This window comes from Phallusia mammillata, chromosome 2 (assembly GCF_965637545.1).
Source record: "Phallusia mammillata chromosome 2, kaPhaMamm4.hap1.1, whole genome shotgun sequence".
Classification (NCBI taxonomy): domain Eukaryota; kingdom Metazoa; phylum Chordata; class Ascidiacea; order Phlebobranchia; family Ascidiidae; genus Phallusia; species Phallusia mammillata.
This window is the reverse complement of record NC_137253.1, coordinates 25,740,229-25,765,166: the sequence shown is the minus strand read 5'-3', so window position 1 is coordinate 25,765,166 and position 24,938 is coordinate 25,740,229. Positions and strand designations below refer to the sequence as shown.

Genomic DNA, 24,938 nt, shown 5'->3' with positions numbered 1-24,938 from the left:
TGCGTCGACTCTTCTGCGCGTTGCGACAATACGTTGGAGCGTGTTCTGCTTGAGGGAGGCAATGCAAATGTTGTGTAAGGAAGCACTTCGCTCGATATTGCAAGGCAACTATTTGACCGCAAGCGTAATTCTTGTGACGAGTTTTAGAATGAACAAAATGTCACCTTTGATGAATTAAGCAGTTAAAATATGCATTACAGATGAAGCAGTCAAGTTTTAAATCACAATATACTTCAGAGAGCTTTGCTTTGGATGTTGTTCAACTCAAACCACATGGCAATCAACCAACGGCGCCTCTGTTTGCAGATTCTGTGAGTTTGGATATGACATCAGAGCCTTACGTGCTTTGGGGATAATTATAGGGTTGTGGAAGGAAGCACTTCGATCGACGTTACAATCAACCGCATCCGGGGCGATGTGCAATCTAAGAGTGCTACTACTTTATCAAAAGGTTAGATCATCGATATATTTTGCGTTCTTGTAAATTTCTTAGAAAAACAATGTTGCTGAATAGCAACTAATATCAGGAAAATGCTTTGAAAACTCAAGGGGCGCCTAAACCAACTCTGACTCGTATTGGTTGTTATTGTGCAATCGTCAGCTTCTTTGTCGATTTTCAGTCACATCATATCAATTTCCACAAGCACAAGTGTTTGTTTTTTAAATTAGGACGCGAACGAAGCCGAATTCTGTCGTGTATATAAATGAGGTCTCCACAAACGGCCAGATATATCATACAGCAATGCACGACCAACGGATTGAAAGTGGGTTGGAGTTTGACGTTTTTGAACTGCCAATGTGCGGACCGATTTATGTTTGCTTCCATGGAAGGCAGATTTACAAAATTCCCAGACAATAGGGTGCATGTTTATGGCGATATCGATTAAAACATATCTTCCAATACACTAGCAACATGTCTAATTATGAATAAACTGTTGATGTCTAATTATGTGTAATAAAATATGAAGAAAAAATCTTTAGATAACTAATACATTTATATGCATTTTGAACTTGTAGCTGCCAATGCTCCCAATTCATGCTTAAAGGTTGGGCTGATTTAACAAATTCGAATTGTATGGCATGGGACGATGTTACTTGGTTGCTGGGCTATCAAAACACGACAACACCACAGGGAGGTGGTTAGCGTTAATCATGACATCGTGCTGTGAATCGCGTTCAATGTTTACATCTGACTCTTATACATCCGCTTTAACTGCGCATTTCCTTGTACATGTCATGCCGCGGTTTCGTATGTTACGGTAAGGCAGTGTACGGTACGGTAAAACACCAAAGCTAAGTTAGGTTCGGTCGCGTAACCGAGTCTCGCTTATGTGGTTTCTGCGACCCCCTTTCGCTTGCTCGAATTTCTGATGCGTTGGATGAGCCGTGTCAGCGAAAAAGATTGATTATAAAACTTGTAAATAGCCAGTTTTGAATGTAGGATGTTTTAAATATCAACTGATAGAAACAAAATATAGTCAATATAACAACCGCGCTAAAGAGAAATTTTAGTACTTAACATATGGCGTTCACACAGCCTTATTCTATGATTTCTGAACTTAAATGTGTTCCTTATTTAGCAGTCACTCCTGTGATAGTAAAAGGCAATGAATTTCCTGAAAGCTAATGTCTTAGTACTGATATTCGTATCTGGGTTAATTCGGACTTTAATGGGACAGTCAGGTAACCTAATGATATTTTTGGTAATTGATGATTTGTTCTATATTTACATTGTTAATAATTCAGTGAAAAAATTAGTGGAAATGGTTCGTCTTCCCGGTAAAACAGTTGCTTCTGGTTCGACGTAGCACAAAGAGTCTCATCGCAAAGCTGTTGTCATCTTGCAATTTCTCGTATTAAAGTCATTCGTGCCTATAAAATGACCTTTACAAAAAATACCCAAAGGTTTTGCTTGGCAATAAACATGTTGTTTACAGTTACGTGCAAGACACTGTTTTCTGACTTAAAGCACTCGATCACGAGCGTGATTTGCCCGGCCAATTGCTGGGAAGAAAATCCGTCGTTGTGTGGAAATGGGGTCTACACAAGCGGTCCGATATGCCTTGCAGCAATGCACGACCAACAGATTGATAGTGAGTGAAACTATATTCTTGTTTTTGTGTCTTTAAAACAAGTTGCGATGTAAAAAAGATTGGTTTAGATTCCGGTGGACTTGTTCAGGTTTTTCGCAATCCGGGCCGAGGGGCTCAATTGTACGGAAAAGAGAGAAATGGCGTTCAAACTCAAACCTGCTCTGCGAGCAAATATTCCTACACCTTTTCAAGTAAGAATGTGTTAAACTGGCATGGTGTTATTATTATCCTAAAATTAACAATGTGTTAGTGACTTGCAAAACAACTGGCGACTGCGAATTACCGATCACCCATGTCTACTGTCCGGCAAAGTGCTCCGGTGCTTCGTATATGTACACGAGTGGAAAATATTTTACCAACAGCTCTGTCTGCGCTGCTGCGAAAAAGCGAGGAACGATTTCAGGTCAGTGGAATAAAAGTTTAATTTGTTGGACATTTTTCACTGCAAAGCAATTAGGAGTGTTCACAAGCTTCTTTCATGTTGGTATTGTCGGTTCTTGTACTTGATACTTGCAAAAAGAGTTCATTAGGAGTATTCAGTTGCTTTCACGAAGTATTTGCTTTCACAGACGCTGGTGGCAAGGTTGTCATCTACGCGATGAAGGCAAAGGCGTACAATGGCACAAATACGACAAACACCGACTGGTTTTCGTTCGAAGGTAAAATATTTTGATACGTTTGTAAAAACCTGCAGACCACAGCAATCCCAAAGATTGTAAAAAAATGTTTTCATGGTGACTCATATTATCCAAGCATCAATTGGTATTTTATTACCAAGACTAGTCAATTGGTTTACCAATGGTTGGAATCAGGGGTAACCTTGATTACATGATGACCAAGTAAATTTACCGTGTAGAGTATTGCCATATGAGCCGAGCGCTTCTTTGACAAAAGTTACATCTATTATTCACACTAGTAAAATTCACAAGCGATTTTAGTTGTTTAGTTGGTTATGTCGCAGTAAAAAAGTTTGCTTTCGATCTATTTTGCAAAACCATATTCTGTTTACAAAGAAAAATGAATGTAATTGCTCACTAGCACTACGTTGAAAAGCCACTCTGTGTGATAAATTTAACTTTACGCTGACCTCAGATTTTATTCAAATGACCCCATTTGGATGGTGAGCCTGAGGTTAGATATCTGTGTTTAATGTTATAGATTTTGATGTTTGCTCCTACGTGAACCCGTGTGAAAATAACGGCACATGCGTCGACTTGCTTGCCGATTATGGCTGCTTGTGTCAGGAAACGTACACTGGAAGGAACTGTGAGACACACATGGTCAAAGATTTGCGTCAAGCAGGTGCAAAGTCGCGTTTAAACAGTTGTATTCTTTAATATATCAGCGCCAATAAAGCATTGTTTTAACAGGTCATTCATTCTCTACGACCTTATCCAGTTTAGCATCAGAAATCTTTCCGCGCTATTTGCAAAACTACTACAAATTTGAATACGACGGTGATGGTTACAGTATAAATGATGGTGGAAATGATATGTACGACATTGGAAATAAAGTACGATAGCATAATCGACATTGATAGTCTTAGACACGAGTAAAATATGGACATATTTTTTTGCTAATTGTAGCTAAACGTGCGGAGAAACCTTGGACCTAATGTGTCAGTCAAGTATAACTCGCAATACAAGTAAGTAGAAACTTATCACAATATATTCACAGTGTATCAGTCCACTCATTTTATCGCGAAGGATTTCATTGGTCGGCGCCCATGGACTCATCTATAATAATGAAACCAATATTTTAGACACGAACCCGATCTGAATAAAATAATCGTTTCAAGCTTTTGACATAGTGATCATTTGTTTCCCGTGGATCATTTAAATACTCTGTACGACTTTACATTTGATTGCAAAATGAAAACTTACAACCCAATTGGTGTAGATACTGTAGAGCATTAATTGGCAGCCGAATCGACATCGTTTTTTTTTAGCCGTAAATCCACAGAATACTCGGTATACAAGGGGTCGCTTGTAGAAACATTGGTGTTTAAATTTTTTCTTGTTTAGCGATCCAGGAGGTCATTTTTCGGTGGTATGCAACGCATCACACCCATTCGTGGTATCCATGTTGGTATTCCATTCTGATGGAAATTCTGAACAATATTTTATCAAGGTATTGAATCAGCATGAAAATATATTTCTCCAACCTGATTTTGCTACTAGCTGCGCAAGTTGAAATGGGCTGTATCCGATTCTATGTTGCATTTTACAAATTGTGCAATTTGCCGGCATTTTTTCGTATACCACATAAAACCTTTGTGGAGTAGCGTGGGTTGTAATTCTACCAACTTAAAAATACTTTTTGTTGCATTACGGTCCTCTTGAAATCACTCACAAATCCCAGGTTGGGAACCTCGGATTTGGGAAATATAAATTAATCTGTTGTATTTTCTATCAGGAAGAAAGTAATTTGGAGTCTGACGGCCAGGGGAGCTACAAATGGAATACAGGATCCTTAACAGTCAATTCCTACAATATACAATATGTTTTGTATCAAGTGTACAATGCCACCGACCCTACCATCATACAGATATATTTTACTGTATCAAGTCCGGTATGAAGTTGTCTACAGTATTGCTTTTCACATGCTTTTAAGGAATTGTTATAACATTGCAAAGGCATTTTTCTTATCGACACGAGAAAATGTGCATCCTACGTTTAAAACACCGCTACCTCATAAAAGTAAACGAGTTTGTCGTTTGACGAGCAATTTCTGAAATTCAATTCTGCTAGATTTGGTGATGTTCTAATTTATCTATTTTTAGATCCGGAAGTTAAATGAAAGGCTAAAAAACTTCGTTCACATAACAGTGGGCCCATATTATAGCCTATACAGCAACCACAAAACTAGCACATACAAACATTTGTCTGTTCAGAAATTTAACTCGTCAGGAGGCAGTTCACTACATTACATTGACTCACAGAACAACACTCATTTAAGCGATAACCAAGTCTACATGGAGGGATCTGCGCATAACGTCCTCTTCATTTACATCCTAACATCCATGTAAGAGGCTCGGTAGAAACTGTGTAACGTAAATAGCTGTTGCATGTTCTGACGTAGCCAGCAGGGGAACTGATGTGTACCCCCTAAAATGTGCAAGTTTTCAAGTATATTGTATCCTGAACAAAAACCCTTTTTTGTTTTAGATTTTCCCCATCAACTTACGTACAACCCAGTGTCATCGAACGCATTTTGAGCGAGATTTTTAAGAACTTTTTGGTATAACAGAACAGAAGAAAAAGTCACTTACATTCGCCCATTGGGATGATGTTGTACATTTATTTTGTGTTTTTGCTTTTTATGAAACGTATTGTCTTCCAACTCGGGATGGAGCATAAATGACAATATGTAAATTGAAAAGATACAGAAAGCTACTTTCTGTCTCTATATCAAGGTTTGAGGGTTATATTTATTTGTGCCTGTATATTAACAGTTCACTGCCTTATTGGAAAAATCGAGACCAAATTACAATAATTGTTTTCGCCAGTAGGGCTCAGTGAAGAGTAATTAAACAACATACGAATCTCGTAGGTGTCCACGATGTTGTTACTGGCTTGGATAATTATAATTTAAACTGCGATCAAACATATCTTAGATATTGGGTAATTGAATTTGCCGTCGCTTGTGATTTCAGCAATGAATAACAATGCTGTGAACTGACCCCTGGCCGAGAAATGCTTTCTGTATGAGATGTGGCTATGTTGTTATTTACTGGGAAGTTAGCTGTTTCTGCTACTTTTCGTGGCTGTATCGGTCGTCTGCAGTAGCGAGTAAGTACATTATTACGATGCTAAAAGCTTGGTGCATAAAGCCAACATGATCAAGATTAGAGCAATATTGTCCTTGTCGTTTATTACGGTTACGCAAAACGCATCAAATCTTGTTTATGTCAATGTTATTTAAATTTATTGTTTACTCAAAACAAGATCAACGATAAAAACATTGGCTTTTATGAACTGATACTTCTTTTTTGCGTTTACTTGGCTCGATAACCTACGTTTTTTCGGTGTTCTTGCTGTTTACATCCGTTCAACATTGGAACTGTGATGATGAAGTGACTATGCAAATAAAATTTGACTTGACTTGATCTTTGCGAACCTGTGTGCTTTAACCCAGTGGTTCTCAACCGCCGGTCCGCGTCAACATTCCCGCTGGTCCGCCAAATGTATTACAACTTTGCACCTCAATTTATTTTTTTTATATCTCAAAGAACCGCGTTTAACACGTATGATATCGAACAGACACCAGCAAACTTCACATGAAATTGAATTTTTCATACTACTTTTGAATTGCGTATCTTTGTCGTAATTGCATTTTGGGTAGATTTTGATAGTCCACCGGTCCGCAAAATTTGTTTAGAAAGTTTACCGGTCCCCAAACTTAAAAGGTTGAGAACCACTGCTTTAACCAATCATTAGTTTGTTTTAGAGACAAGCTTGCTAAAATACACAAAATATCTGCTACAATGACAAGTGTATCGAAATAATCGCAATGTTGTCATCTAGGTGAAATCAACCTTTTAGATTTCCGTAGATTGCCTTTTAAACCGCAGTTGTCCTAATGCCATGATGATTGAAAAAATGCACCTGGGAAAAAGGAGCAACCTCTTTCAGGCATCCATATCGTCATGAGTATGTGACAAAATGTTTGCATAACAGATGTGGCGTGTTATATGGAGGAGTGAATCAGGTTGCATTGAATTGCCGCTGTTAACCACACCGGAGTATAGAGTTTCCGATTGGTGAATGATGGTATTTGGTATAAATGTAAAATATGCAGGTTAGGGGGTGGCATTTCCAGAACTTACTGATTGTGGGAGGACAACCTATTATAACATGAGACAAATTACAAAAATTCTTTGATAAACATGTATTCAAGAGGAAGCAATAACACGAGGATATTTTCAGACGTTGCACGGCATTTAGTGAAAATTGTAGCCTAAGCTCAAGATTTTTCTTTGCAGGGTTTAGGGTTTTACTTTTTTCTTCTTTGTATTACTGTAATGCATCGCGGCAGCTTGCCAAAAACGTTTTGTTTGTTATCAAGGAAAACAAAGTATACTTTTCTGCTCCTGAACAAGATAATTGCTTTTATTTGTGACGATGCATCGTTTATCTTGCTTGAATGTGAACGCGGCTATTGTGTTTCTCATGACGGTTTTCTTCGACATGATCTCCACTGAATACAATCCAGCAAGTAAGACAAAAAAAATCAACCTTAAGCTATGTAAAAATATACAAGCGCGAAAAATTTTCATTCTCCACTCAATTTTGTCTCGTTTTTAAAATACAGAATGATAATTGGTAAACAAGCAAAAGTTTAAAGTTTTTTTTCACCTGTTCGTCTAAGACCGCGACGAAGCTAATCTTTAAAAAGTGACGAAACAAACAACACACAACCTGTAACAAACTCACGTATCACTTTTTGCCACAATCTGAAACAGCTAAAAAAATGATTAATCGCCTGTAAAAATACTTAAAACCTAAACTTGGCAGATACATTTTCTGACTTTTACGTATGTTCTGTACAGTTACGTGCAAGACTCGGTTTTCTGACTTGAAGCACTCGATTACGAGCGTGATTTGTCCTGCTAACTGCTGGGAAGAAAATCCGTCGTTGTGTGGAAATGGGGTCTACACAAGTGGCCCGATATGTCTTGCAGCAATGCACGACCAACAGATTGATAGTGAGTTGGAATTGGAAGTTTAAACATAAAATGTACACCCCATGTTTGCTTACAAACTTATACAGCTACCTAATATGTACAAAGGAAAGATTCATTTAACAGTACAACAATGTTTTTTTCAGATAATGGTGGAGTTGTGACGATTTATCGCAACCCATCAGGGAAGCGACAATCTCGTTACCGTGGAAAAGAGAGCCAAGGCGTGAAGAGTCAAACATGCTCTACAGGACAATACACGTACACGTTTACAAGTGAGAACTGTTTACATATTGATGAAACGTGCTTATTGACAAACTTTGATTGTGAAAAAATGTGGTATGTTTTATTAAATCTAAAAGTCCAGTTTATTGTGATTATTTTTCTGTCTATTGGACATAGCAGTTAGCAGATCGGCTGTTCAAGTTTATGATGTCGAGATTTATACTGTTACACTTTGTGTATGAATACTATGTTTAATTTTGCATTTATTTGCACACAATGAGCCTATTAAAAGACGGCTGTAAATGTACTTGGCCAGCGATATACAATAACAATTTCAGCGTTATTAAGTTATTACTTGTTGAAATAATGTGGTTTATAACATTCCTTTTACCAAACATGTCTACAGTTATAACGATCGGATTTAATGTATCAAATCCATAACCTTATGACACATGTTAAAACCTTATGTTCCGTTGGATACTATTATAATACTGCCGGAGTTCAAAAGGTTGGTATTCCGGCGTAAATTTGTCTCACTACTGTAGAAGTCGGATGGTACAATCTATTTCGGAGAAACGTTTGAGTTTAAAAGGTTAAACCAATTTTGTTTTCAATTTTCACTGCATAGTGACTTGCAAAACAACAGGCGACTGCGAATTACCGATTACCCATGTCTATTGTCCGGCAAAATGCACCGGTGCTTCGTACACGTACACGAGTGGAAAATATTTCACCAACAGCTCTGTCTGCGCTGCAGCGAAAAAGCGAGGAACGATTTCAGGTCAGTGGGAGGACAAGCAAAAGCAAATGGCTACATGCTTGATTGCTTTTTGTAGATTTGTTCGTCGCCCCTGTTATTTAGTACAATACAAATCTAGATTTAGAAATCACTTGCGTAAAACATGTTTCAGGAACAAAAAGGTTCTTTCAAAAAGTGTTGGTTTTCACAGACTCTGGTGGCAAGGTTGTCATCTACGCGATGAAGGCAAAGGCATACAACGGCACAAACACGACCAACACCGACTGGTTTTCGTTCGATGGTACCGATTTGAATTTTTTTAATGGTTATTATTCTTGGTGACTTTAAACTGAGTCCACATAGTAGGCTCTTTCTTAAACAATTGTTGTTGTAAATTTGTTAAAAATGAAGGATTATAGGTTGATATATAGAGAAAGTCCAAAATATTATTACAAAATAACTTCACCCAATAACGCAATGAATAAATCAGTTTTGTGAATACAGTTCTTTACGTTTTGTGAAAAGCTGGATATTATCGTGGTACAAAACTGTGTAAAAACATTTACAACAAATCATTGGCCTATTTTAATCAAGTCTTTCTACACCGAAAACGGTTAGTCAAAATTTAAAGTCAGGTATGTGTAACCTTTATTGCGTGGGGACTAAATACATTTACCCAGATAAGGGTTTCGTACTACACTCACATTCTAAAAAAACAAGTTAAGTGTGAAGCAAAAGAAAAAGATCGTGGCAGTACAACTAGTATTTGATCACTGCCAGTAAAATGAAGCAAGGTTACATACCCGGCTAAATGCTTTACTGTTTTAGATTTCGATGTTTGCTCCTACGTGAACCCGTGTGGAAACAACGGCACATGCGTCGACTTGCTCGCTGATTATGGCTGCTTGTGTCCGAAAAAGTACACCGGAAGGAACTGTGAGACCGGTAAGTCGATTTCTGTTAGTATACCTTACAGTCTGGTCGCGTCGATAGGTCAAAGGGCTGTCGTGACTTTCAGTACAATTGGAAATTATTCTTTTTGACAGAATTGCCTTGTTTCCCGGGAAGTCAAGAATCTGCACTTGCCGAAACACTGGAGAGTCTTTGTTCACAAGGATGGACTGTGAGTTTTTTTACCAGTCCACTTTACATTTCTAAGTAACTCATTTGTATATACTTACGGTTGTGTCTTAGACGGTTCAAACTCGCCTTGACGGAAGTGTTAACTTTACAAAACCCTGGGAAGACTACAAAACTGGGTTTGGAAACCCATCTGGGGAGTTTTGGCTAGGTTTGTTTTTGCCCTTTGTCATGTTCATGATGTGTTTTTAATTGGTAAAAAGTCTTTATCTAGGGCAGTGGTTCTTAATCTTTTTTATTGTTGAGGGCAAAAGGTAGTTTTTCAGATTTGCTGTACTGTAAACGTTTATAATTTTTTTTACAAAGGTAAATTTCGAAAAGTCATTTTTTAGGATTTTAGTTTTTATAGTAATAATATAATCTTTTGTGATTTTCTGAGGTCTGGTGAGGGCCACAAAATAAGTAGTTGTGAGCTGCATGCGGCCCTGAGAACCGCGGTTGAGAAAGATCTTGATCATGGCTCATGGCTTACTAGCAGGGTTGCCATCGACTTGAATCCAAAAATAAGGACAACCGAAAAATTAAATTTTAAAACGAAACGAAACCAACGTTTTTTAACAAATCTTTGCATTGATTCGTCCCCTGACATATAACTTAACATGCAATATTTTTGCCAGAAACAATCTGTTTCAGCAACTCCTTGCTGGTAGTAAACACCTTGCGCATCTCACGACCGCTAACGTCTAGTTTTACGTTTACTAGTAGCACGGTTTTGACTTGTAATTGTTGAAAATAAGACAAAAGAAGGACTCAAGTCAAAAATAAGGACATTTCTTAGAATTAAGGACATTGAACTTTTCTAAGACACTACCGTTCAAAAAAGGAAAAATCTCAGAAATGAGGACGGTATGGCAAACCTGCTTACTAGCCCTGACGCCACTTTACCTAACTTGGAACTCGTGAAGCAGTTTTGACGGAAAGGCTAAGCTTAAGTCACAATTATAGTTTGTGGATAACCACAATAGGATTTTTCTAAGTTTATATGAATTTGGGGCATCTTTAAACTCTCGTTTCAGTGCATAATTCTGCATCTGCAGGTTTGGAAAATATTCACTTGATGACCCAATCAAAATCCTGCCGAGTTCGATTTGATTTGTGGAGCTCCGCACAGAATAAGAAATTTGCCGAATACAAGTAAACGGAAATAATAATTAACGCCCTTATGGTTCTGGTCTGTAGTTTTTGGCAAATATTATTACATACATCAAATACTTGATTACCTATAATGATAAAATATCTACAATCTCGAAATTCGTGAGAAAAATTAAAAGTTTACCTTCTAAAATTTAGTTCGTTTTCGGTTGGACCGGAAAGCGACAACTATAGACTGACCATTTCCGGTTATACGACGTCATCAACTCTTATTGATCGGATGGCTTATCACAACGGGATGCAGTTTTCCACGTACGACAGGGACAACGACCTTCATTAGTAAGAATGCTGTTGTTTGCATTTAAATTTGAGCTAAATTTATGTTTGTGTTATTTGCAGTGATAGTTGTGCAAAGAGTCAAGGTGGTGGTGGATGGTGGTACAACGGCTGCACTCATGCCAACTTGAATCGGATTCCTCGAATAGGTTGGGCCATTTTTTATGAATTGACCGCGGGATTCAGTGTAAAGTGTGATTAAAACAATTTGAGGTGGCCTGTTAAGCCGAGCCCTATTTCCATCGTTTGCCAGGATAACGTTGGTTTTTTTTAACTGTAAAAAGATATCACACATGAATAAAGCATTATGACATCACAGCACATACGATTCACTCACTAGCAATATGTTAAACAAATCTTTGATATTAAACTGTTAAAATTTATTTTTGCTTTCACAATATTTCTTCGATTTTAACGTACTCGTTGAAAACGGTTAAATGTGAATGTTACAATTAACACAATTAAATTGTTTTTGAGGCTTACATGTCTAGCAGTAAAGAAAACACAAATGATATTTGACATTTTTATTTGCGAACGCGTATTATTTGTGCATCTGTTAAAGACTCCATACATAGCACATGCACACAAAACCAATCGCAAAACCGTACTGAAAATCGTAAAATAAAAACAAATCACAGCGTTTCCTCGTTACTCCGGTGGTGGAGACTAATTTTAAAAATCCGACCAAATTAACAAAATAAAAAGGATCATTGAATATGTCTTTTTAACACACTTTAGCTTGTCTTCAACCTGTGTGACATTTTATATGACAAGAACTTGCGCATATTACCCATTTGTTGTTCACAGTCAAGATAGCAAAATATTAAAATCAATTATTCTTTATTTTAAACAATTGATATTTCAATTATTTGCTGTAGGTGAAAGTAAATCAAATTACGACAGTTTTTGTTGAAACTCGTTTTTTGGTGTGTTTATGTTATTGTTTTGTTATAGGTTTCCGCTTTTTATGGAGCAAATTATATTTGTCTTATTGGTGTACGTATCATGTATTATGTTTTCTAACTTTTTTTACGTATTTCCATTGATTTCCAATTATTTAAAACTGTTTCAACTTTTTTTCACGAACCCAGGAACCTCCTGGGGACGAATCCCGATCAGATTGTTTACATGGGTCAGGCGCGCCAGGCCATTCGGCCAAGTTCCTGCCCAAAATTTTTCAACTTTATAATATTTTCTGTGTTACCATCTCACTCTTGGCTCTAGCGGCAATTAAAGCTGTCACTGGAGGGAGGAGTTGACGCCGCTATAATCGTGGATAGGTTGGGTAAGCTTACTTTATTTGGTAACCACCTCGCTATTCACAAAAATCCTGGGCCAAATTCAAGATCACCTGACTAATTTCGGTTGCACTTGTTTCAACCTACACTTGTCCAACTGTACACGATGTTTTACATGAGTTCAATGTATTTGCTTTTGAAGTAGCTGTCCATGATGGTGTTATGAGCTTCAATCATAATTTAAATTCGGATCAAATATATGCCAAATATTGGATAATTTGATTTGCAAGGTAAAAGACTTGTATGGGTTACAAGGTAAAAGACTTGTACAGACGAAATGGACCAAATTGTGATTACACGATTTCAATAGACTTAAAAGTAAACGCTTTTGTTTTCAACTGAAATATGATTACTGAACTGTAGTTAGACAACCTAGTTAAATCCTAAAGGCGTTTCACCCCAAAATCATTCAGGTTTTCTAATTGAGGTTCACTGCACCATAAAGCACTAGCATGCACCCTATACACATTTCAGTTTTTATTTGCTTTATTACTGCAGCGAGCAAATAAACTAGGCTCACCCGAATATTACTTCTTGTATTAAAAAGGCAAAAGAGCGTTAAAAACAACAACAATTGCATTAAGGGGGTGTAAAGTGGGCCGTAAAAAAAAAACAAAAAAACAAAAACAACAACAACTCGCCGCTTTTTTCATTAGACGCAAACGCTCAAGGTATTCTGTATTGATGAGTGTCAGAAGTGATTTTCTCAGTAGTGAAAGATTCGTTCTAATTACAAAAACCACTACAGAAAATTTCTTGCCTTACAAAAACTCTACAGGAAGTTCTTACTGCAGGAAAAGTCCCACAGAACTGTATATTGTTTCACAACTTTTGTATACAGTGGAAAGACTATAAAGTTGTAATATCAATGTTCCTCATATGTTAGAAGAGCAAGGTCAAATCATTACCTGCCCTAAAGATTCAAATCTTAAAGAGAGAAGAAATGCAATTGTGTATGGTTGTGAAATCATTTAATTTTAAAGGTTACTGTAGGTTTCATTTTATCTTCAGTGCAAAAAACTAAACTGAACTAACTAGCACCAGATGCAGCGATGCAGTGTTTGTGGAAAGCAAACAATTGTAAAAGATTTATTGTTGTTCTTACTAATTAATGAAAACTGTTAAATTCGGTTACTTTTTCGACTCAGTAATCTGAGATAGAGTTATTATTGGGTTAAAAGCGACAAAGTTGGACAAAGTTATGGTATGTATTTAAGAATAAAGTAGTTAAACCACACATAGTAAATGTTATTCAGTTTACCTTGGATGCTGCACAACACAAACCTACATTGGCAATCAATCAACGGTGCGACGACTTTTCTGCGCGTTGCGACAAGACGTTGGAGCGTGTTCTGCTTGAGAGAGCCAATGCAAATGTTGTGGAAGGAAGCACTTCGCTCGATGTTTCAAGGCGACTATTTGACCGCAAGCGTAACGTGATGAAGCCATGACATTCCTACGACGTGCAATCTGTAAGTATTACCAGTTTACTAAAAGTTTGGGCCAGTGATTTTCTTTTAAAACAGATGGTGGAGCCGAAAAAAAATCATAGATTGTTAGTTTGTTGCTTGAATACTAAAAAAACTGATTCTGGCTATTCGTTGCTGTTTAGATCAGTGGTCGGCAACCTTTTTAGTACTGGTGAACATTTTTGAAACTAAAATTTTAATGCGGACCGGCCAAAAAAACTAAAAATATTTAGCAATTAAAAAAAAGAAGTTTAATAGTAACTTAGCTTACTTTTAGTCTTATTTAATAGTTTTTGGACACAATAGGTAGATTAGTAACGTTCAAAAATAAAATGTTGTTCCATATGTTGGTATAGCAACGTTACCCCCCTCCCCATTTACTTTTAAACTTAAAAACGACAAGCAATTTATTTGAAAGTCTTTACATGTATATTATAGATAGTAATAAAAATAATCAGTTTTTCTGAAGTTTTCAAAGAAAAGGTGTTTTAACAAGAAACAGAAAAGCTAAAAAAATGTAAATTAAACGGCTTTTAAACATGTTTTGTCATTCACCAAAAAAACACATTCTTGTGACGAGTTTTAGAATGAACAATATTTCACCTTGGATGAATTAAACCAAAATAAGCATTACAGATGCAGCAGTTAAGTTTTAAATGACAATATATTTCAGAGAGCTTTGCTTAGGATGTTGTTCAACTCCACATCGCAATCAACCAACGGCGCCTCTGTTTGCAGATTCTGCGAGTTTGGATATGATGTCAGAGCCTTACGTGCTAAGGCAGTGGTTCTCAAAGTATGGGTCGCGACCCAAACATGAGTCGCGCAGGGTCAAAAAATGGGTCGCGCTATGGTGGTTCAATTCTGTCCAAACGAACTATTACTGCATTAAGTAAACACAAACGAATTTACTTAATGTTGCAGTAGTAAAGTCCCCTCACTCGACCACGTTGCACAGTGAAATGAACTAATCATTGCAACATACTGACAATAGCGTTCTGATTTTTGCTGTTACGCACATGGCGATTGTTACGTCATAGAACGGGAAATAAAAGTTAATCATGCAAAACTGAACGCGGAGATGTACCAGTTAGCGTTTGAGGATGAGTAAGTATTCGTACACAGAAACATTTTTAGATTTGGGGTTCACTTCTATCAATGATCATGGTGCTGCAAAGCCACAATATGTGTTGTGTTATGTAGTATTGTCGAATCGAACTCGTTAAACCTGCAGCCATTTTGAAATGGGCAGACTCATATGCGGCGACAAAGTGGCCTCGAAATTGTTACATTTTTTTATGTTTGAGGCTTGGGTCGTGAGATGTTCATAAAACTCAGATTTGGGTCGCGGTCAAAAAAGTTTGAGAACCACTGTGCTAAGGGGATAATTAAAGGGTTGTGAAAGGAAGCACTTCGCTCGACGTTACAAGGTGACTAATCAACCGAATACGGGGCGATGTGCAATCGATGAGTGCTACTAGTTCATCAAAGAATTAGATCATCGATTTGTTTTTGCAAAATGAGGTCTCCACAAACGGTCCGATATATTATGCAGCAATGCACGACCAACGGATTGAAAGTGGGTTGGAGTTTGACGTTTTTGAACTGCTAATGTGCGGACCAATTTATGTTTGCTTCCAATATTAGGCAGATTTACAAAAAAAACCAGGCAACATGTTTAAGGCGATATCGATTAAAACATATCTTTCAATACAATACCAACATGTCTAAAGAAATATGAACAAGTCTTTCGATAACTAATTCATTTTATATGTACTACTGTGTAATGTAAGTTTGTCACACACCTATTAATTATTTTGACAACAGGGTACTGATCTCGCGTTAATCATGACATCGTGCTGTGAATCGCGTTTAATCTTCACACCTGACCCTTATACATCCGCTTTAACTGCGCATTTCCTTGTGCATGCCATGCCGCCGTTTCGTATGTTATGGTAAGGCAGTGTACGGTACGGTAAAAGACCAAAGCTAAGTTAGGTTCGGTCGCGTATCTGAGTCTCTCGTTTATATGGTTTCTACGATTCCGTTTCGTTTGCCCGAATTTCTAAACCGTTGGATTAGCCACGTCAGCATAAAGATTGATTATGAAACTTGTAAATAGCCAGTTTGGAATGTAGGACGTTTTTAATATCAACCTATGGAAATAAAGTAGTCAATACAACAACAGCACAAAAGAATAATTTTAGTACTTTACAGTCCTTTGCTGTGCACACAGCTTTATTCCATGATTTCTGGATTTAAATGTTTGTTTTGTTTAGCAGTCAACTCTATGATAGTGAAGGGCAATGAATACTCCGAAAGCTAATGTCTTGGTACTGATATTCGTATCCGAGTTTATTGTGACTTTAGTGGGACAGTCAGGTAACCTAATGATGTTTACCAACTGATGACTGGTTCTATATTTACATTGTTTACAGTCAGTGGTGAATAAAATGAGAAGAAATCGTCGCCCCTGGTCTGAAAGACCTCTAAGAATTTCATCTGTTATCGTCTTTATAATTTCTTGAGACAAAGTCATTCGCGCCTGTATTATGAACTTTACAAACATGCAATAAACCTTAAAATAATGTCTTAAGCATGTTGTTTACAGTGACGTGCAAGGCTCAGTTTTCTGATTTGAAGCACTCGATCACGAGCGTGATTTGCCCGGCCAATTGCTGGGAGGAAAATCCGTCGTTGTGTGGAAATGGGGTCTACACAAGCGGCTCGATATGTCTTGCAGCAATGCACGACCAACAGATTGATAGTGAATGAAAGTGTATACTTGTTTTTATTAAACGAATCGCGACGTAAAAATCTGTTTTAGATTCCGGTGGGCTAGTTCAAGTTTTTCGCAATCCGGGTCAAGGAGCTCATTTGTACGGAAAAGAGAGAAATGGCGTTCGAACTCAAACCTGCTCTGCGAACAAATATTCCTACACCTTATCAAGTAAGAATATGTTAAATTGACAGGGCGTTATTATTATCTTAAAAATGAACAATGTGTTAGTGACTTGCAAGACAACTGGCGACTGCGAATTGCCAATAACCCATGTCTACTGCCCTGGTAAATGCACCGGCGCTTCCTACACGTACAAGAGTGGAAAATATTTCACCAACAGCTCTGTCTGCGCTGCTGCGAAAAAGCATGGAACAATTTCAGGTTGGTAAAATCATGGGCTTTATTCTTATTGGTAATCCTCTACGAATGTGTAGATACGAAAAAAAAGTTTTCACATTTTTAGATTTATAATTTATTTACGAAAAAGATTTTAGGAATATTACGTTGCTTTAACAAACAATTTGTTTTTACAGACGCTGGTGGCAAGGTTGTCATCTACGCGATGAAGGCAAAGGCTTACAACGGCACAAACACGACCAACACCGACTGGTTTTCGTTTGATGGTATCGGTTTGGGTCTTTTGTTGATGGTTGTAAGAGTTAATGACTCCAAGCTGAGTTCATCTATTAGGCACTGCTACGAGCAATCGTTGTTGCAAATTTACTGCGAAATTGCAGGACGTTGCTGCAAGGACAGACCAAAACAAACTTTACTCAGTAACGTAACACAAAAATCAGTTTTGTGAATAAAAAGTATTCACATTCTTTCATTAAGAAAAAAGTGTACAAAACATTTTTTACTCCTTGTAAAAATCTGCAGACGACAACAGTGTAAAAGAATTTAAAACCGCTCTACAGGTGACGCGTATGTTCCAAGCATTAATTGGCATGTATTAATTATCTCAAAAAGACTACTTCATCATGGGTAACCTTATTACTTGATGACCAAATAAATTACCCATGATAAAAATTTACCCCGTGAGCCGAACCTTACTCTAAACAAAAGTTTTGTTGTTTGTCAATTACACTCATATTCTCACAAACAGTTTACATTAAAATTGGAAACCGATTTTTGTGGTGTTGTTATGTCGCAAGAAAAAAGTTGACCTTCGGTTGATTTTGCAGGAAAATGTTCTGTTTACAAACAAAAATGATTGTCATTTTACTCTAGCTCTGCACTAAACCGCCATCCTTCGTTTTAAATTTATATCTCCCCGTTGACCACAGATTTCATTGAAATTACACCATTTGGCCGGTGAGCCTTAGGTTGCACTTTTCTGTTTTAGATTTTGATGTTTGCTCCTACGTGAACCCGTGTGGAAATAACGGCACATGCGTCGACTTGCTCGCTGATTATGGCTGCTTGTGTCCGAAAAAGTACACAGGAAGGAACTGTGAGACTGGTAAGTCAGTTTTTGACCCGGGTTTTCGGTTTTTAAAGTAAGGTCCTACACAGTATTCATGAAATATATATATATATAGCTATATAGCTATAGGACGAATGGAAAATGTCGTCGTAGTTTTACAGCTGAAAATGTACTGTACGGTGAATTGATTTGTGATCCACCGATAAGTTTTAGACCATAAGGGCATTTGTATTGGGTAGTCGAACTGCCTCACACCTATTCAGAAAGTAATTTAGTCTATTTTTTGCCAGAATTGCCTTGTTCCCCTGGAAGCCAAGCATCCCCACTTGCCGAAACTCTCAAGAATCTCTGTTCACAAGGATGGACTGTGAGTTATCATCATTCCACTTTGCATTTTCTTAAATTAACGGTTGTATTTTAGACGATTCAAACTCGCTTTGACGGAAGTGTTAGCTTTGTTAGACCGTGGCAAGATTACAAAATTGGGTTTGGAAACCCGTCTGGGGAATTTTGGCTTGGTTTGTTTTGAATTTTGTTGTATGTAATTCAGTTGTATTTAGCCTACTTGTTGAAAAAAAACTCATTTAAAGAAGTGCCACAAACCCAGACCGGTTGGTTTCAACAATAGAGGCGGTAATAGTTTACTAAAATTATCTTCAACCCGCGATTCTATGCTGTAATTCTATGAAACTGGATATTTTTAAATACATCCCAACGCTACCAGCAGTAAAGAGTATGAATTTTAATACATATCTGTTTGCCACAAACACAGCTTTGACAAGAACAAAACAAGAATTTTCTAAATTTCCGTGGAGTTTCGATTTCAGCAACCTCTCGTGTGAACACATGCTTTTGCATACGTAGGTTTGGAAAAAATTTACGCGTTGACCCAATCCAAATATTGTCGAGTTCGATTCGATTTGACAAACCACGGCGAGGAAGAGAAATTTGCCGAATACTGGTGAACAAACACACGTAACGACATATTATGGCATAACGATTTTGTTTTCTAGTTAATGTTAGTAAATATTGTAAACGCAGATACCTAAGATAAATTAAAGCGATAAAATAGCTAGAGTATTAAAATTTACGAAAAAAGTGCTAAAGGTTCAAAACGTACTAGCCAACTATTCAACAGGCGATAAACGCTCAAGTTTGACAAGGAATAATATATTTGCAGAGTAGAAATTTGTGAAGAAATCTTGTCAGAATTTTTAAAGCCTTCGGAATCAGAATTTCAACTTTTTACAGCTATTTCACAATCGGTTCGGAAAGCAACAACTACAGACTGTGCATTTCCGGTTATATGACGTCATCAACTCTTACTGATCTGATGTATTATCACAAAGGGATCCAGTTCTCCACGTATGATAGGTACAACGACCCTTTGACGAGGTAAGAATTCTGTTGTCTGCACATATCAACTACATGTCTTATTTGGATGTAATTTCCAGTATGAATAATGTTACTTACGGTGATGGTGGTGGATGGTGGTACCGCAACAGCTATGTCAACCTGAATCTACAGAATCCCCTGGCCAGTTGGGACACATATTATGACGTGACCGCAATGAGTGTAAAGTGCGATTGACACGGTTTAAATCTTTAATATTTGTCTGATTTCATTACTTTTGTTAGCTTTTAGCTTAACGCAACATTTCATCTTCTAACTAATTTAACAAAAAAAGTTGAAGCCTTAATGAACAAAACAAAACAAAATCATTACGGATGGCATCTCTTGCAAACAAACGCGAATTTAAAATGTCTTGTTTAAATACAAATGCCTTTCCACAATTGTATGTGTAAAGGGATAGTACTTGCGTGTCTGTTGATCAAAAAGCACTGATAAACAAAACTCTTACAAAATCGTACCGAAAAGGTAAAAACGCATTATTGCACACTGCCCAAAACAGCATACAGTAGAACGGGAATTTAATTTGGTTATACATGTATGATATGTGTTTTTTTCGGTTTGCAGCTAAAACTTGCATACTGAGTTAAAAGTGAACTTTTGCTTATTTTTGTTACATTACAATCAATCCAAATATAAAGTAAACTTTATCACATAACAAATTTAGTCTAGTCTAAATTGCCGCTAGAAAGTGTTTTGGCCGGTTGATGCGCTTTTACTCAATAAGTTTATATGTGTAAAAAGTGCTTAAGTAAAAATCTCGAAACAAATTGCACTTGCTGCATTTTTAGTGTGATCCAGATTTGGACAGCTGGCCAACCTTTTAGGCGCAATGTAGAAGAACCTATATTCAGGCTCATATCCGGCTCGTTTGTCATAAAACTTAATCGCAAATGTGACCTGAAAAGCCCGTCTCGATTTACAACTCTCGTGTAAACAACCATTTTGAGAAAAAAACACGTGTGGAATTTATTTTTGGCAATTTTGCCACAGAAATATTAATATTAATTTGACAAAAATATTGGTGAAAATTCGCTTGGTTGACCTTATGTACGTGTTAAACTCTGCTTTGCTTTGTTTCTGTTAATACATTATTATGTGGATTAAAGTCTTTCATGTAAAGAACATAAATTTATTGTTTCATTTTATTGTTGTGTTTATTAATTCTTGGAGTTTGATTAGGTTAGGTTAAGGTTTGATAAAACGCAGCCGAACATGAAGCATGAAACGTGATGTTGACGAAAGGGTAGGAATGGCAGAAAGCATGAAGTGTCAAATAGTAAAACGGGCATTGCGTGCCGAGGACTTTGATTTTTTTTCTTCTGGTTTTCGATTCCGGTTTAAACCGGTTTGGAGGTTCGGTAGGAGGCAGAAACCGGTCAAAACCAGTTTCAAACTGGAATATTCCGGTGAAAACCCACCCAAAACCGGAATTTTTCTTCAATTTTTTAAAGCCCCGAAAATCGAAAAAACGGAAATTTTTCTAAAATCGAGTCAAACCTTTATCTCACCGACTCCGGTTTAAATCGGTCTGGAGGTTCGGTAGGAGGCAGAAACCGGTCAAAACCAGTTTGATACTGGAATATTCCGGTGAAAACCCACCCAAAACCGGATTTTTCTTCAATTTTTTGACCCCCGAAATCGAAAATCGTAAATCGGAAAGGCCTTAGGGTATTTTCCAAAATCGAGTCAAAGTTTTGTCTCTCCGATTCCGGTTTAAACCGGTTTGGAGGTTCGGTAGGAGGCAGAAACCGGTCAAAACCAGTTTGAAACTGGAATATTCCGGTGAAAACCCACCCAAAGCCGAATTTTTCTTCAATTTTTTGACCCCCGAAAATCGATAAAACGGAAAGGCAATAGCCTTAGGGTTTTTTCAAAAATCGAGTCAAAATTTTGTCTCTCCGATTCCGGTTTAAACCGGTTTGGAGGTTCGGTAGGAGGCAGAAACCGGTCGAAACCAGTTTCAAACTGGAATATTCCGGTGAAAACCCACCCAAAACCGGATTTTTCTTCAATTTTTTGACCCCGAAAATCGAAAAAACGGAAAGGCTATAGCCTTAGGGTTTTTTCAAAAATCGAGTCAAAATTTTGTCTCTCCGATTCCGGTTTAAACCGGTTTGGAGGTTCGGTAGGAGGCAGAAACCGGTCGAAACCAGTTTGAAACTTGAATATTCCGGTAAAAACCCACCCAAAACCGGATTTTTCTTCAAATTTTTGCCACCCGAAAATCGAAAAAACGGAAAGGCTAAACCCAGGGTTTTTTCAAAAATCGAGTCAAAATTTTGTCTCTCCGATTCCGGTTTAAACCGGTTTGGAGGTTCGGTAGGAGGCAGAAACCGGTCGAAACCAGTTTGAAACAGGAATATTCCGGTGAAATACCATCCATAACCGGATTTTTCTTCAATTTTTTGACTCCGAAAATCGATTAAACGGAAAGGCTGTAGCCTTAGGGTTTTTTCAAAAATCGAGTCAAAATTTTGTCTCTCCGATTCCGGTTTAAACTGGTTTGGAGGTTCGGTAGGAGGCAGAAACCGGTCGAAACCAGTTTGAAACAGGAATATTCCGGTGAAATACCATCCAAAACCGGATTTTTCTTCAATTTTTTGACTCCGAAAATCGATTAAACGGAAAGGCTGTAGCCTTAGGGTTTTTTCAAAAATCGAGTCAAAATTTTGTCTCTCCCATTCCGGTTTAAACCGGTTTGGAGGTTCGGTAGGAGGCAGAAACCGGTCAAAACCAGTTTAAAACTGGAATATTCCGGTGAAATACCACCCAAAACCGGATTTTTCTTCAATTTTCGAGCCCGGAAATCGATGAAACGGAAAGGCTATAACCTTAGGGTTTTTTCAAAAATCGAGTCAAAATTTTGTCTCTCCGATTCCGGTTTAAACCGGTTTGGAGGTTCGGTAGGAGGCAGAAACCGGTCAAAACCAGTTTGAAACAGGAATATTCTGGTGAAATACCATCCAAAACCGGATTTTTCTTCAATTTTTTGACCCCGAAAATCGATTAAACGGAAAGGCTATAACCTTAGGGTTTTTTCAAAAATCGAGTCAAAATTTTGTCTCTCCGATTCCGGTTTAAACCGGTTTGGAGGTTCGGTAGGAGGCAGAAACCGGTCAAAACCAGTTTAAAACTGGAATATTCCGGTGAAAACCCACCCAAAACCGGATTTTTCTTCAATTTTTTGACCCCGAAAATCGATTAAACGGAAAGGCTGTAGCCTTAGGGTTTTTTCAAAAATCGAGTCAAAATTTTGTCTCTCCCATTCCGGTTTAAACCGGTTTGGAGGTTCGGTAGGATGCAGAAACCGGTCAAAACCAGTTTAAAACTGGAATATTCCGGTGAAAACCCACCCAAAACCGGATTTTTCTTCAATTTTCGAGCCCGGAAATCGATGAAACGGAAAGGCTATAGCCTTAGGGTTTTTTCAAAAATCGAGTCAAAATTTTGTCTCTCCGATTCCGGTTTAAACCGGTTTGGAGGTTCGGTAGGAGGCAGAAACCGGTCGAAACCAGTTTAAAACTGGAATATTCCGGTGAAATACCATCCAAAACCGGATTTTTCTTAAATTTTTTGACCCCCGAAAATCGAAAAAACGGAAAGGCTGTAGCCTTAGGGTTTTTTCTAAAATCGAGTCAAAATTTTGTCTCTCCGATTCCGGTTTAAACCGGTTTGGAGGTTCGGTAGGAGGCAGAAACCGGTCAAAACCAGTTTAAAACTGGAATATTCCGGTGAAATACCACCCAAAACCGGATTTTTCTTCAATAGCCTTAGGGTTTTTCCTAAAATCGAGTCAAAATTTTGTCTCTCCGATTCCGGTTTAAACCGGTTTGGAGGTTCGGTAGGAGGCAGAAACCGGTCAAAACCAGTTTAAAACTGGAATATTCCGGTGAAAGCCCACCCAAAACCGGATTTTTCTTCAATTTTTTGACCCCGAAAATCGAAAAAACGGAAAGGCTATAGCCTTAGGGTTTTTTCAAAAATCGGGTCAAAATTTTGTCTCTCCGATTCCGGTTTAAACCGGTTTGGAGGTTCGGTAGGAGGCAGAAACCGGTCAAAACCAGTTTAAAACTGGAATATTCTGGTGAAATACCATCCACATCCGGATTTTTCTTCAATTTTTTGACCCCGAAAATCGAAAAAACGGAAAGGCTATAACCTTAGGGTTTTTTCAAAAATCGAGTCAAAATTTTGTCTCTCCCATTCCGGTTTAAACCGGTTTGGAGGTTCGGTAGGAGGCAGAAACCGGTCAAAACCAGTTTAAAACTGGAATCTTCCGGTGAAATACCACCCAAAACCGGATTTTTCTTCAATTTTCGAGCCCGGAAATCGCTGAAACGGAAAGGCAATAATAGCCTTAGGGTTTTTTCAAAAATCGAGTCAAAATTTTGTCTCTCCGATTCCGGTTTAAACCGGTTTGGAGGTTCGGTAGGAGGCAGAAACCGGTCAAAACCAGTTTAAAACTGGAATATTCCGGTGAAAACCCACCCAAAACCGGATTTTTCTTCAATTTTTTGACCCCGAAAATCGATTAAACGGAAAGGCTGTAGCCTTAGGGTTTTTTCAAAAATCGAGTCAAAATTTTGTCTCTCCCATTCCGGTTTAAACCGGTTTGGAGGTTCGGTAGGAGGCAGAAACCGGTCAAAACCAGTTTAAAACTGGAATATTCCGGTGAAAACCCACCCAAAACCGGATTTTTCTTCAATTTTCGAGCCCGGAAATCGATGAAACGGAAAGGCTATAGCCATAGGGTTTTTTCAAAAATCGAGTCAAAATTTTGTCTCTCCGATTCCGGTTTAAACCGGTTTGGAGGTTCGGTAGGAGGAAAGGCTATAACCTTAGGGTTTTTTCAAAAATCGAGTCAAAATTTTGTCTCTCCGATTCCGGTTTAAACCGGTTTGGAGGTTCGGTAGGAGGCAGAAACCGGTCAAAACCAGTTTGAAACAGGAATATTCCGGTAAAAACCCACCCAAAACCGGATTTTTCTTCAAATTTTTGCCACCCGAAAATCGAAAAAACGGAAAGGCTATAGCCTTAGGGTTTTTTCTAAAATCGAGTCAAAATTTTGTCTCTCCGATTCCGGTTTAAACCGGTTTGGAGGTTCGGTAGGAGGCAGAAACCGGTCAAAACCAATTTAAAACAGGAATATTCTGGTGAAAGCCCACCCAAAACCGGATTTTTCTTCAATTTTTTGCCACCCGAAAATCGAAAAAACGGAAAGGCTATAGCCTTAGGTTTTTTT

The 24,938-nt window shown here is 37.8% G+C and overlaps 3 protein-coding genes and 1 long non-coding RNA gene across 4 annotated transcripts; all 4 read left to right on the top strand.

The window, feature by feature from the left end:
* The first annotated feature begins 1,539 nt into the window (after window positions 1–1,539).
* Window positions 1,540–6,093, top strand: LOC145213910 (uncharacterized). The gene is made up of 12 exons (XM_080082317.1): window positions 1,540–1,683; window positions 1,938–2,093; window positions 2,162–2,284; window positions 2,344–2,496; window positions 2,663–2,752; window positions 3,252–3,395; window positions 3,464–3,606; window positions 3,680–3,738; window positions 4,118–4,223; window positions 4,509–4,664; window positions 4,987–5,117; window positions 5,261–6,093. Exons 1-12 carry the CDS (start codon window positions 1,608–1,610, stop codon window positions 5,337–5,339), a joined length of 1,416 nt encoding a protein of 471 aa, XP_079938443.1. The 5' UTR covers window positions 1,540–1,607; the 3' UTR covers window positions 5,340–6,093.
* A 1,153-nt stretch (window positions 6,094–7,246) lies between these two features.
* On the top strand, window positions 7,247–11,629 carry LOC145214870 (uncharacterized). Its single transcript, XM_080083477.1, has 11 exons — window positions 7,247–7,310; window positions 7,645–7,800; window positions 7,923–8,051; window positions 8,630–8,782; window positions 8,952–9,041; window positions 9,569–9,685; window positions 9,787–9,863; window positions 9,935–10,031; window positions 10,918–11,014; window positions 11,171–11,311; window positions 11,372–11,629. The coding sequence occupies exons 1-11, from the start codon at window positions 7,265–7,267 to the stop codon at window positions 11,508–11,510; spliced, it is 1,242 nt and encodes a 413-aa protein (XP_079939603.1). The 5' UTR covers window positions 7,247–7,264; the 3' UTR covers window positions 11,511–11,629.
* A 2,254-nt stretch (window positions 11,630–13,883) lies between these two features.
* Window positions 13,884–15,221, top strand: LOC145214421 (uncharacterized). Its single transcript, XR_013857050.1, has 2 exons — window positions 13,884–14,078; window positions 14,749–15,221. It is a non-coding gene; the product is annotated as an uncharacterized LOC145214421 (long non-coding RNA).
* Window positions 15,222–16,486: 1,265 nt separating this feature from the next.
* On the top strand, window positions 16,487–20,789 carry LOC145213983 (uncharacterized). The gene is made up of 10 exons (XM_080082403.1): window positions 16,487–16,842; window positions 16,903–17,025; window positions 17,086–17,238; window positions 17,391–17,480; window positions 18,203–18,319; window positions 18,574–18,650; window positions 18,705–18,801; window positions 19,148–19,244; window positions 19,535–19,678; window positions 19,738–20,789. The coding sequence occupies exons 1-10, from the start codon at window positions 16,674–16,676 to the stop codon at window positions 19,871–19,873; spliced, it is 1,203 nt and encodes a 400-aa protein (XP_079938529.1). The 5' UTR covers window positions 16,487–16,673; the 3' UTR covers window positions 19,874–20,789.
* Window positions 20,790–24,938: the final 4,149 nt, after the last annotated feature.